Raw genomic sequence first — 12,772 nt, 5'->3', positions numbered from 1 at the left:
GGTTCAGCTGCGGTTTACTACATGGAATTCGAATGGAAGGGACTCCGCCCTTTCGGAGCGCGATCGATCGTTCGCTCGGCTTTCGAGCGAGCTTTTTTCGCGATCCGTAGGGCTGTCAGCGACCGTCAAGAGATATCGGAAGCTCGCTCGCAAACTGAGCCGATTCTCGATTTTCTGCTCGAGTGTCGACCGGCATACGGCGCGAATCTGGTACCGCGCGATTTGACGCATATATAAGCCGAGAGCTACCGTGGGGGGCGGCGCCGTTTGCGGCTGTGTAATCGGATATTATATTCGTTGATCGGATTGATATCTCTGTCCCATTATGCCGCGGCATGAATTCCATTTGGAAGAATAATGACGGAACGTGGTGGTTTCACGATGATATTTGAATAGAGGGATAACGACGGCGATAGGTCGACTATCTACAGGATATTCAGGGGACGAGGATGCAACGATAGAAATACGGCGAGATTGGAAACGACAAGAGGTTGAAATAGGCACTGGCATTATATGGTCGACGACCATTTTGAATGAATCAAAATTGGCGGATATGGAGAACCACGCGCGCGACGGTATCATGTCCGATTAAAAAATGTCCCGAATCCGATCGGAGTCGTTACGTCTGATACGGAACTATCGTCTAAAATCGGTAAAGCTAGCTTTCAAACTGAACGCGATCGATCACGTTCGATGCATCGTAAGCCTTCCCGCGAGCAAATCGGAATACTACATAGCCGCTCTTTTTTGCGAAAAAGTTTTTTCATTTCGAGAAGATAGAGCGGTGAACGGCAGCAATGCAAACTCGCCAATGCAATTTGTGAATATCGTAGCGATTATCAAAAAATAAAATCAATTAATGGATAATCTTATGGATTGGAGATTGTGTTTCTTAAAGAAGATAAATTTGGAATATATTTTTTCTTGTACGTGTATTAATAATTGATCTTTATTTCACGGCAATACACACATATACATATGTATGATTTGTAACAGAGGATTTACTACGTAGCGACAAAGTTTGGACGCGTTATCAAGTAATTTAAACAGTTTTTGCGGACTGCAAGAAATATTTGAGCGCGGATTTATACAAACATTTATTTAAAATTTTATCCCGCGCGATGTAATCTGCATGAGAGAAGCTTGCGACGCTGCTCATCTCCATCTTGCACATCCACCGTAATTAGAAATCATTTTATCATCGTAGTCCGAGAGGGCCATCATGGTTAATGCGAAATGTAACAAGATTGTCCTCAGGAAAATTACATTTTTTCCGAATGAAAACACAACAGGCGTGATTTTCAGGAACAACAAGACGGAAAACTGGCAAGATAATTAAGTTTTATTTCAGCATCGTTTGATACGCCGTTTCGCGGTGTGTTAATTTTTTGCGCTTTTATTTATTCGCCGGCAAACAAAATAGTGAAGAAAAGTAGCGAATTATTACGCGACTATTTGGATAATATAAACTGCGCGCTCGTAAAACTTAAATGAAAATTAATTTGAAGCAAGCGTAGACACAGAATTTTATTACAGTGTAGTTCCAAGTCAGTTTTACTTTAACTGAATTTTAATACAAAGATGGCGTTTAATTTTTAAAAGTTACGAATAAAAAGGAATTGGTGGTCCAATCATTTTTGCTGATAAAAAATTATTTCAACAGATATCTTTTATACAAAGTTCACAAATTTTGATAATTAAAAAAATTTAATCCGACATATATACATACTGTATTTAATATTGACATAAAAAATTGTGAAGAGAGATAGCTCATGAAATTTTCATTACAGAAAAATCGTGTAAAGAGCAATTTCTGACATATTTGCCATATTCTGCGTATTGTATATCGTAATTCCAATCCGGGATCATCCGACACGCAAAAATGATTTTATCATTGCTGATATTGTGCGACGAAATTAATCGGAGAAAATTATAAATATTTTGTTGTCGAATAAAAGAAGCACGAAATTGACATTTCGTCCTTTTTTGGTCGTTTCAAAGGGCTGGAGAGCTTCAAAAGGAAGAGAGTTAGCCGAAGGAAAATAACGGAAGGAAGAAGGGTCTGGAAAAAAAAAAAAGAAATGTGTTGCCGCAGCGGCGATGCCGTCTGCAATTACAATGCCTTAATTTTATGCGCAAAGTTAAGTTCTTTTTAAGAGTCCCGAGAGTGGTTAAGTCCCCCTTACGACCCATCTCCGTCCTTTTCCACGCTACATTCGTTTTGCCAACGCTGCCCGTATTCATGAGAGACCTTCTTTTAGACTGGCGATGCCGGCACAGCTTCCGGATGGGACTCGGTGATTATTTTAATTTGTTTAGAGACCATCTGCCACCTTTTCCTTATTCCATTTTTTTTCTATCAGTCTTTCCATTCTATTTTCCTTTCCATTTCTATACTCGATGTCGATTTTTCAACTGTTTTATATTATTTGGAAAATTAAATAAAAAAACATTTTAATATGTTTTTTGTATTATAGATATATTATAATTTGTGTATGTTTACGTGCACGCGCGCGCGCAGATCACGAAACACATTCAATGTAAACTGATTTTTTGAACGATTAAGAGAAAAGGAAAATGTAGAGAACATTTTTTATATTCTCTTCTAAAAATAATTAATCTCTCTTGTAATTCTCGTGGAATAAAAGCATACGACAGAGAAAAGTTTTTTCAAAGCGCAATGAATTGCAATCGGACAAAATTAATAATACAGTTTCAGCAATCCGGACAGGAAGTATGCCATGGAAAAATTTTCGCAGTCGAAGTGCATAACAGGATTTATGCGATCGTGACGTGCTTTATATTGCATGCAGTTGCCGTTTGCAGCGGCAATAATAAATAGCTGACAGTATTAATTAAAACTTCACTGAATGATAATCATTTTAAAAATGTTTGTAACATATTCTGAAATGCGACAAATTTCCGAATATTATAATTATAATTATTTTTACATTATTCTATGTTAATCAGTAGAATTTGGCCGACGTATTAATTTACATTATCCGTATAAAAAGTATATTTTCCGTACATATTCATAATGCATGTATACAAATTACATGCAACAATTCACGTAGATTACACGATTTTTCTTTAACTTTTCATTTCATATGACAACAAATCTGTTAATAAAATGGATTTGATTTTCATAAAATATCACGTTTTACATTGTTTTCCGCAATTTTCATTATCTCTTCAAATATAATAATTTCCCTTCTCCATTATTTTATCCCTGCGTTATAAATGTATATTTATGTTTTTCCATACATTTTATGAGTTGATAAAATAACGGAATAAAATAATCCAGTGAATGGAATAAAAACTATTCTATTAACTTAGTTATAAAAGAATTGTTATTATCAAATGCGAATTTATAATTTTTATATATATGAAGTTTTTATATGAAATATATATTTTAAATCTTGAAATAATAATTTTTTTTTTTTTTTTTAGTATAATAAATCTTGAAATAATAAAATATAAGTTTCAAAGCTATACACATACAAAGTATAAAAAATACAACTCTCTTTTGCAGAAATAATGTTACAACAAAGAGTTAAATGTGTCGTGACGTGCGTTTTCTATTTAGAGCGGAATGATTCAATACAACTATACGCGGTGCCGCGCTTTTCAACATCGTTCCGCCAACAGCATTCGCCCTCACGCTTAATTATACGCGCGACACAACGTGTGGCCGACTTTCGCAAATAAAATTTTCCACGAGGGATTTACTCGTCCGGCCTCGGAGAGAACAACCGTCCGTCGCAATTAGATCTTTTTACTGTCGACGTGTGTTTACGGACCCCTTAAATTTCACGTAGACCGCGTAAATCACGGAAACTCGACGAGCGGGGTTGATGCCGCAGCGTCGCGCTGCATCTCGTGCTACGTTATGCCGGTGAATTTGAGCAGGTCTCGGGCCTGTTCGACGAATCATTGCGCTCATTAAAAACCTATTCAATTTGTCTTGGCAACCGCTAGGACGGGAATGAGCCGCGCGCGGGTGAGAGCGGACTCGGAGAGGCGAAACTTGGACGTCCTTGTCGACGCTCAGGCACGATTGACGGCGCGAATGTCTTATCGTGCCAACTTCGTCGTCATTTTGTTCCTCGATTAGACTTACGAACTTACGTTCGAGCGCACTCGGTCCGGGCCAATGATAATTGATGGCACGGGATGGAGGATACAGCACCTGTGTCACAATTGATCTTTGTGCCATGGGAACGGAGAATATCTTGGAAGGAATAAGGAAAACTTTCCGTTTGTATGTTTTCATAAACGGAATCTAATATTTTTGCGTTTGAGAATGTTGCAGATCGGTAATATCTACGTAAATTTTTCTGATATATATATAACAAGAAAACTTGTAGCAAAAGAGAGTTTTTAAGATATAAGATTGGATAAATTGGACATAGAAGTAAATCAGATTATCATCATTGTTCATAGATAAATAAATCATCAGGTCATCCGGTAAATCATACGACATCGTAATTGTATAATGCGAACGATATATCACGTATCGGTCTTTTCTTTTAGCAAGACCTAAAACCGCCTCCATGGAAAGCTCCGACCTGAGAAGTAAAAGGTTATCTGACTCTCTCGGTCGAGTGCACTTCTCCCGGTCTGTATTGGGTCGTCTCGAGCCCGGACGACTTTGAGAGGGATGGGGGAGAATCGCCTCTCCACTCTCGCCACCCGCGAGCTCCTCGACTATGACGAATTGCAAAAGTTCGGTGAAAAATTGGCCGAAGCCAGATAAGAGCGGCTCGAGTGTATTGTGCGTCGTACTTTAGTCGTCGGCCATTCGTTCCTCCGGTTACTTTCATCCCTCTAGCCGACTTAACCCGCATTATTTAGCCTGCCCTCCATCTCCCTCGTTCGTTCGCTCTTCTCCGACCCGGGCAAGCAAAGATTTTAAAATATTGTAACTCGTCTGTTATTCCGGAGGGGAAAGTTTTCGCCTGGCTGACAAATGCGAATATCGTGCGGCGGACGGCAGCGCGAACTACGCGACTTGCTGCCGCGATTTGCGACACGCGAAACTGCGGGTATTTAACTCCGCGAACGGACATATTTCGCGGCGGTAATCCCGTGATTTGTATGCGCGGCCCGAGGACACTCCGTGAAGCTCGAGGCCGAGCCAGACGAAGTATATCAGTCGCAAACAGACTTCTCACTGTAAATGCAGTGTACTCCGCGATAAGAACTCGCTTTGGACTCCTTTGCCGTTACGCATTAAATCAACAGCATAAATCTTTTATAATGCTTTGCTTTGAGGAGTTGACGCTTTATATGCCGTACATAAGCTAATACTTTTTCGATGAATATTATCCTTTTTTTTTTTTAATTTGATATTTCGGTTATTCTATAATTTTATAATTTATTTTTGATAAAAGAGATTAAAGAATTTTTCATAAAATAATTTTTAAATTTGAGCGGCTTTGCGACTGTTATCAAATAATAGACTAAATATAGAGTTAAATATTATGCAATCTTCTTCGAAATTATATTTTAATGATACATTTCTGTGATTATTGTTGTAGTTACGATGCGAGAAGTCGACAGTTTGGAAAAGCGAAACTATGGAGTGCTGCGCATTTTTGGGGCCACCGAGCATCTTTTCGTGCGAACCCGCCGGCGCAGTTGACAGTTCAGGACCTTCGACAAAGTGACGAGGGTGTTTACAGGTGCAGGGTCGACTTCCGGAACTCGCCGACAAGAAACTTGAAAGTTAACCTCACCGTTATCGGTAAGTAAACGTCACCCTTAATCGCTACGGCAGATTTCTTGTTAGATTGACGTTCGCCCGAAAATGTTGTTTATACCAAAAGCGAATTATTTGATTTTTCATGCTAAGCAGTACATGCATATTTTTATCACTGGTCTATTAATCTCAAAATTTGCCATTAAGTTCAAGAATCATTTTGTGCATACTCTTACGGTCTTTGGAATAGAAGTTGTAGATATCTTTTAAATTGTAATCCAGTCATACATATTTTAAAATACTGACATGCGCAGTTTACAATTCTGTTTGCATTTATAATTGCTATCACAGATATAGAGCGGATGGAAAGTACGCGTAGCAACTTTTCCATAGTGATTTGCATATCCATAGTGATTTACAGAAATTGACCTGGTTGTTCTCACGAGAAAACTTAAATTTTTCGTGCGGGACTAACTCAAGGCTCGTTAAGCTTCCATAAAATTATGCTCGGATTATCCTTTTTGCACGATTTACTATTTATTTTCTGCATGCGTTTCCTGCTGCTAGTCTCACAAAACGGTTTGCTTATTAAAAAATTATTTCAATGCTTTTTGCTTATTAAAAAATTACTTAAATCAATTTATTGCTTTGACAATTACAAAATATTTATATTAAATACAATAATGTTTTAATAGAGAGGCATTAGATATATATTTATTATTAAATCATAACAAAACTGATGAAAAATTGATATTGAGAAAAATATTATACGATGCAAGAATTGTATTCTAAACAAGCGAAAATTTTTTTATTTATTATACAATTGTTGGTATTCGGAGTACGACAACATAATAGTATAGTAATGACAATCATAGTTGACAACTATTTGCGGAACAATCAGTTACGGTAGTATCGCGATTATCCGATAAATGAAAGCTACGAACGGAATAACTTTTTTTAGTGATGAATCTCAAGATACTTTCGATCTGGCAGTTTTCATTTGATGTTAGATAAAACGTTGATCTTTTCATGGAAAACTAGTTGCAAACTCATTAAATTCAAATAGAAAAGAAACGAAGTTTTTATTCCGCACATCAATCATTTTCCAAATATACTTCTCAAACTAATCCTTTTCACGGGGATATAATCGTCGATATCCGAAGATACGGTGACACACCCGCGATTGCAGTTTACAACTGTTTGCAGTGGAACAGTCAATCGTGATAACATCGCGATTATTGGAGAACATACGAAACCTACGAATAGACACGCTCTTCTCTTTCTTTCTTTCTTTCTTTCTTTTTTTCCCTCTTTCTCTCTCATCACAATATAAATCTGGAGATCTGAACTCATCGGCCATCCTCGTTTTTCGAGAGTGGAAACTTGGGCTTTTCGCGCGGGATCTAGTTCGAGGCTCGTTAAACTTTCACAAAATTGCGTCCGACCGAGGAAACTCGGCGAAACTGGCCGCCGATACTCGATGTCGATTGTCGCTGCGATTGGACGAATCGGTCCCAAGAATGGTCGTTAATCCGAGATCGAGCGACCACTCGTACAATCAGCCGACCATTGAAAGCAATCCTCTGTAAACGATCATGTTGAGAGTACCGTCGATTGACTGGTTTGTCTGTAGTTTGATTTGCTCTTTCGTCGGATGTGCGGCTGTTAAATCGCCGAGTCGAATTTTTCTCGATAACAAAACTCTTGGATTATTTACAAAGTCATCGATAATATGGAATCAAAAATTTCATGTTTGCTTGTAATGCGTCACCAGAAACGCATGTCATAATCGATTGATCCTGCACTCTTTATTTTAATGGAAATAATATGTACAAAACGAGAGAAGTATAAAAATATAGTATAAAATATATGATTGCAACTCTATTATGTATAACAAATTTACTCGTTTGGATATTTATTTTCAGATGATTTATTTACTCGAAAGTACTCTAAAATATGTTTTTTATTTATCAGATAATTAGTTAAAGTTTTTCAAATATTCAGTGTATATACCTTATTCCGAATAAATTTTTATTTAAATGTATGATTATAATTAATTCTTATTTACGAATAAATTTACATTCTTGGATAAAATATTGTTTTTTTTTTGCGTGCAAGCGGATAAAGTTGTTTTCTTTATTTGTTCTATTTTTTGCGCGAACAAAATTTTCATTCAAATAATGGTGGACTTCTGCATGTATAATGCATCGAATTTATTATAAAATGGAAATGTAAATACAAAATCTGTTATTAATTATATGGTTATTAGTTTATATCGTAATAATTATTTTTTAGTATGTACTATATTAAAAATAAAAAGAGCGATTAATATGATTTCGAGTAAAAAGGCTTTTAATGTTCAGGATATTAACCGAGACAGTTTTTTAAATGTTTTTACCTCTTTGATAATATATATTATGTATTTATTTCGTAATTATTTTTTGTAATGAGAAGTGATATAAATTACAATGAGATTTTGTGCACAATTGAAATAAAAGTGTTATGCAATGTTATTTTACTTCGTGTAAAATAATAGCTTATAACGCGACTAACTTGACGAAACGGATATCGCAATGCAGTAATTAATGTTTGATGCCAAATCGATATGAGATGCGCGTCAACCTGTACAGAAAGTTTAATTTCCACTTTATAGAAAGTTATGCAATAGCGTTTCATGTTTCCATAATGTTAAATAACAGTATCCGGTGTACAAGCGAAATCAAACGTAATTACGCACGCTTATGCATAAACGCTCTGAAAATATTGAAAATGTTTTGATAGAGAAAGTTGGGATTATAAATAGAATATTAATGTTTAATAGTCGAAATAGGAATCAATATATATATGTATATATACGTTGAATGAACGATGAACGTAGTTATTCTATTTTATGCAACATTTAACTTTTTAATAATTTTACAAATATTTTGAACAAATCTTAATTATATAAGCGTAATTAAAGCAAGTCTGACAGACAATATTCAAAGAGTCTGAAATATAGATTCTCGTGTAATCCCCTTCCCTTTTCGTATGAGTTCGCAAAACTTTCTAGCTATAACGATGGCGACATATTTTGTTCTTCTTCAAGTCCGCTAACTCTAATAAGTGATTTACAACTTTGTGTCCCAGTTCGATAGCAGCTTCGATCGTCAGCGATGCATATCCGCCGCGCTGATTTTGTAATGCAGTAAAACCGGAAGTTCGTGAGTCGGCTTCTGAGAAGCGTCGAAAGTCCAAGATGGGCTCGTCGCTCTTGTCTCTTAATAGAATCGAAGCAATACCTTATTGGTTTCCAGGGAAGAGCTCTCCATGTCGTGACGATGAGAAGCTTTCACGAAGTCTCTAACCCAATTCGGCTATCGATCGATCATTAAGTTGATTTAATATGTGGGTCGCTGATTAGATTCTGTTCAGATGAGAACCGATGAGATTTTAGATGTTTTTTTTTAATTTGTGGCAGACGTATATGCAGACAAATACGGATATAATAAAATTGCATAGTAATGTAATAATCATTGGATGGGTATATTCAATGATTATAAAAGCTATAAAGATTAAAGAGATTATTAAATGGATTGATAAGTATCAGATAATAAAGCTATAATTTAAAAACAGTATACGATTCAATATGAAAAAATGATAGCGATTTTTAAATCGCTAAACTGTTTCCAGCTATATAGCCTGCTAGATAATGCTTCTCTTCTGTGAAATTTTTCAACTTTCAACTAAAATAATAAGAAAATAATTTTTATATCATTAATAATTTTGACAATATGTATTTTTCAAATTAACTAAATTGAGAATATTTTGTATATAAAAAATTACTCATCGGATTAGTCAACAATTAATCATTATACATTTCGCTTTATTTAAAAACATTTTTCAATATATACAGGGTGTCCCCAATTTAAATGTCAAAACTTTAGGAGTGTGTAGGGGACCGATAAACTAACATAAGACAAAAAGTCCTTTAGAGATTTGCGTCTTATTTTATCGGTCCCCTACACGCTCCTAAAGTTTTGACATTTAAATTGGGGACACCCTGTATAATATATATAATTGATCTATCTTCTTCTTTTTAATTGATCTCATCGCATCCATTAGAAATTTTTCTCATCTATTTGGACATTAGAGGCGTAATCGCGGCGTAATTTGCAAAGTTCAATTTCCAGTCGAAGAAGAGATTAATCGATCAATTGAAAGCGTATTACGCTAAAAAAAATAACCCAGTTTGTTGAATAAATGCGTTCCAAATGCGCAGATCGTGTCAAAGCCAAATTTCAAAGCCGGCCGATCGGTGCTGTTTTCTTTTAATCAGAACTCGGTCGAGCGTCACGGAACGTCGGCCGGATCGTCGCGCGTCGCTAACTTAAACAATCTGCTCTCGCGTTAGTGTCCGGATATCTCGGGCTCTCGTCCCGATGGGCTTCTCGGGGAATGTATCCGTAGAGCGTAGGCGCGTGGAGAACGTAATCGAATAGGGATACATCTCGCAGGCGAAAGACCATTGGCGTCGAAACGCCACTGCCGCTTCGTTTTACGCCTCGATGCGCCGCGTCTGCCGTTCCAGCTCGGATTAATTCCGAGCCACACTTTGAGATATTATCCCTTATCCGCGATAGTCATCCCCGTCGTATCCTTTCCCCTACCACGAGAGATCGACTCGTAGAGAGCGGGATAGTACCTGTAGTGCACGCCCCAATAACGATCTGTCTCCATGAAATATTGGGTTTCTTTTTCCGTCACGACCGCCGGGAGAAGATATCTCCAAGAGGTTTTATGTACCGGACGGGGAACGATATCCAAACGCGTACGAAAAAGACGAGAGTAGGTAGGTAGATAGGTTTAGGTTTTCTGCACACCGCGTGCTGACGGCAAAGCGCGGATGACACAAACGAAAAAGAGAAAGAGAGAGATAAGAAGAGAGAGAGAGAGAGAGAGAGAGAGAAAGAGATGAGCACGAATATTGTGAAAGTGTGTGTGTACATTGCGTCTCGATTATGTATAGTCATTCTCGTAGCGAAATCTGAAACAACCCTATCATGACTAAATCTTCTGACGCGATTTGAAGGTTGTATTCCCACCTTTTTCTCGCTCATTATTTTTATCATTATTTTATTACGCTCCTTTCATTATCTATTAATTATAATTATCGTTCTCGCTTTCTTAAATCATATTTATTCGCATGTTATTATATATTGTTTCGATATCTAGCAATTTCAATTTACTTATTAAGAAAATTATCTCGTAAATTAGAAAACCACATCTTATACCTGCGATATTTTTTGTCGCGCGCATCATCTTCTCCATCATTTCCATTGCTTCCTCTTCGTCGTTGCAATTTTCCTGCCTCAAGGCTCGGAGTCGTTAGCTCATTGGATAAAGGAGACGCATGCCCCAAGGAACCCAAGGCCCCATCGGTGAAACTTGGGAACAAAAGCTGCTCGGGCGTTGAGTCGACTCATGCTAATCCGATTAGGATTTACTTTAGATTTTGACGAGCGCTTCTCCCTTTCTCCCATTTCCCCATACGCACACTTTGGGGCACATCTAATGGCCGCTTACGGCCAAATTAGTTTCATACTGTTTCTCATTCTCTGTCTCACCTATCTTCTCGCCACTTATTTAGCGTATAGTCATATTAGCCTCTATCCACCTGATTGCTTGGTATATGTGTCTAAATTGTTAATCAGCTATCTATTTTGAAATTTAATCAAAGTTAATATTTGAAAAGATAATTGATTTCTCTTACACGATAGCGATACAGAAATTTGTGGTTGAACAAAATTGAAAAATTTGAATTATACCATATTATATAAATTGATTTGCGCTAAACTCTGTTTTAATTCTTCAATAATTGTTTGATTTATTACCTGAATCATAAACAATACGTAAATCTAAGTTTTATTATTATGACAAAATAAATATAACAGGAGATATAAAAATCATTTTCTAAGAATTTTATTATAAAAAAGACGAAATATGCATTATATAAATTAAATTAAAATTTACAGAGTTAATAATAATAATATTAATCCCGCGTATAATTCGTGATTCTTTTCTCGAACAAACTTCTATATCCTTTTAATTCTCGTCAATGAGGTTTTCAAGTGATTTGGATAGATTCTGTAATCCCGGACAGGACACGTTGCATTGGAATCGCCGGAATTGCGTCTCAACGAGCCAAGTGGCACTACGTGATTCCCTGAAATCGATACTTCACGCTGGATATCCTCGTTTAAACCGCTTTATCGGTGATTACTCGTCAGCTTTCAGAAAGGAAGATCGACGCAATGAGGATTGAAAATATCCGATACTGCCGGAAGCATCTAAAAAATCGGCTTTGTTATCCTTGTTATCCTTGATGTTCTTCCTTTTATTCCGCGAATGACATGCATCTCATTATCGAAAAGAGAGAATAATCAAGCCTACCTATACTTGTGTACCTATGTATACCTATGTATATGCTAGTTTTTATTTGTCAGTCTTGTCATTACTTGTCCACAAAATGCATCGCCCGCTGATATAGAATTTCTGACACTCACGCGCGAGGGTTTAACGTGGGATAATACTTTAAAATCGCTTTCTTCCATCGTCAAAACCTTTTCTTCCGGGATTTAACCTTTTTGCGCTGCGCTCGATAAACGGTGCAGTCATCTTCCGCCCGAGTGTTTTTCTTCTCGAGCGCGTCCGGCGCCCGGAATCTTTCATGAAAATTAAATACCGCATGCTGGAAGATGATTGATATATCCTGCGAACGACGTTTTCCACGTCGTCTCTACCTCGGGTTCTCCGTGGGAGGGGACGGATGGCACTCGCGCCGCGAATGGAAAGAGTACGGAGCCGGGCGGACACATCCTGAAATTTAGTATGACGGAACGGACGGGCTCGTATTTTATCGTTAGCAGATTCCATAGAAAATTCAGAGCTCCGCTTGCGACTCGGGGTGTGGCCCCCGACTGCCATTTCCCATCGGACCCCGAGTCCCACGCGGCTCTCCACGCGGTTCGTGTGCCTCTGTCTTCTGCTGGTAAACGAGCGTATTTCCGGAATATTTTTCGTATGTCTCGA

The 12,772-nt window shown here is 37.3% G+C and overlaps 1 protein-coding gene across 3 annotated transcripts in view; it reads left to right on the top strand.

Annotated features, from left to right (window-relative positions):
- The window catches only part of LOC115243376 (nephrin-like), a 251,510-nt gene that overhangs the window by 85,486 nt on the left and 153,252 nt on the right, over window positions 1-12,772 (top strand). For all 3 annotated transcript variants that reach the window (XM_029820317.1, XM_029820316.1, XM_029820318.1), the window contains one exon: window positions 5,541-5,746. In XM_029820317.1, coding sequence (XP_029676177.1) covers window positions 5,541-5,746 — 206 coding nt within the window. The remainder of the gene's footprint in view (window positions 1-5,540; window positions 5,747-12,772) is intronic.

This window comes from Formica exsecta, unplaced genomic scaffold (genome assembly GCF_003651465.1).
Source record: "Formica exsecta isolate Colony F162 unplaced genomic scaffold, ASM365146v1 scaffold72, whole genome shotgun sequence".
NCBI lineage: Eukaryota > Metazoa > Arthropoda > Insecta > Hymenoptera > Formicidae > Formica > Formica exsecta.
The sequence above is the reverse complement of the archived record's forward strand: the minus strand, read 5'-3'. Positions and strand labels throughout refer to the sequence as shown.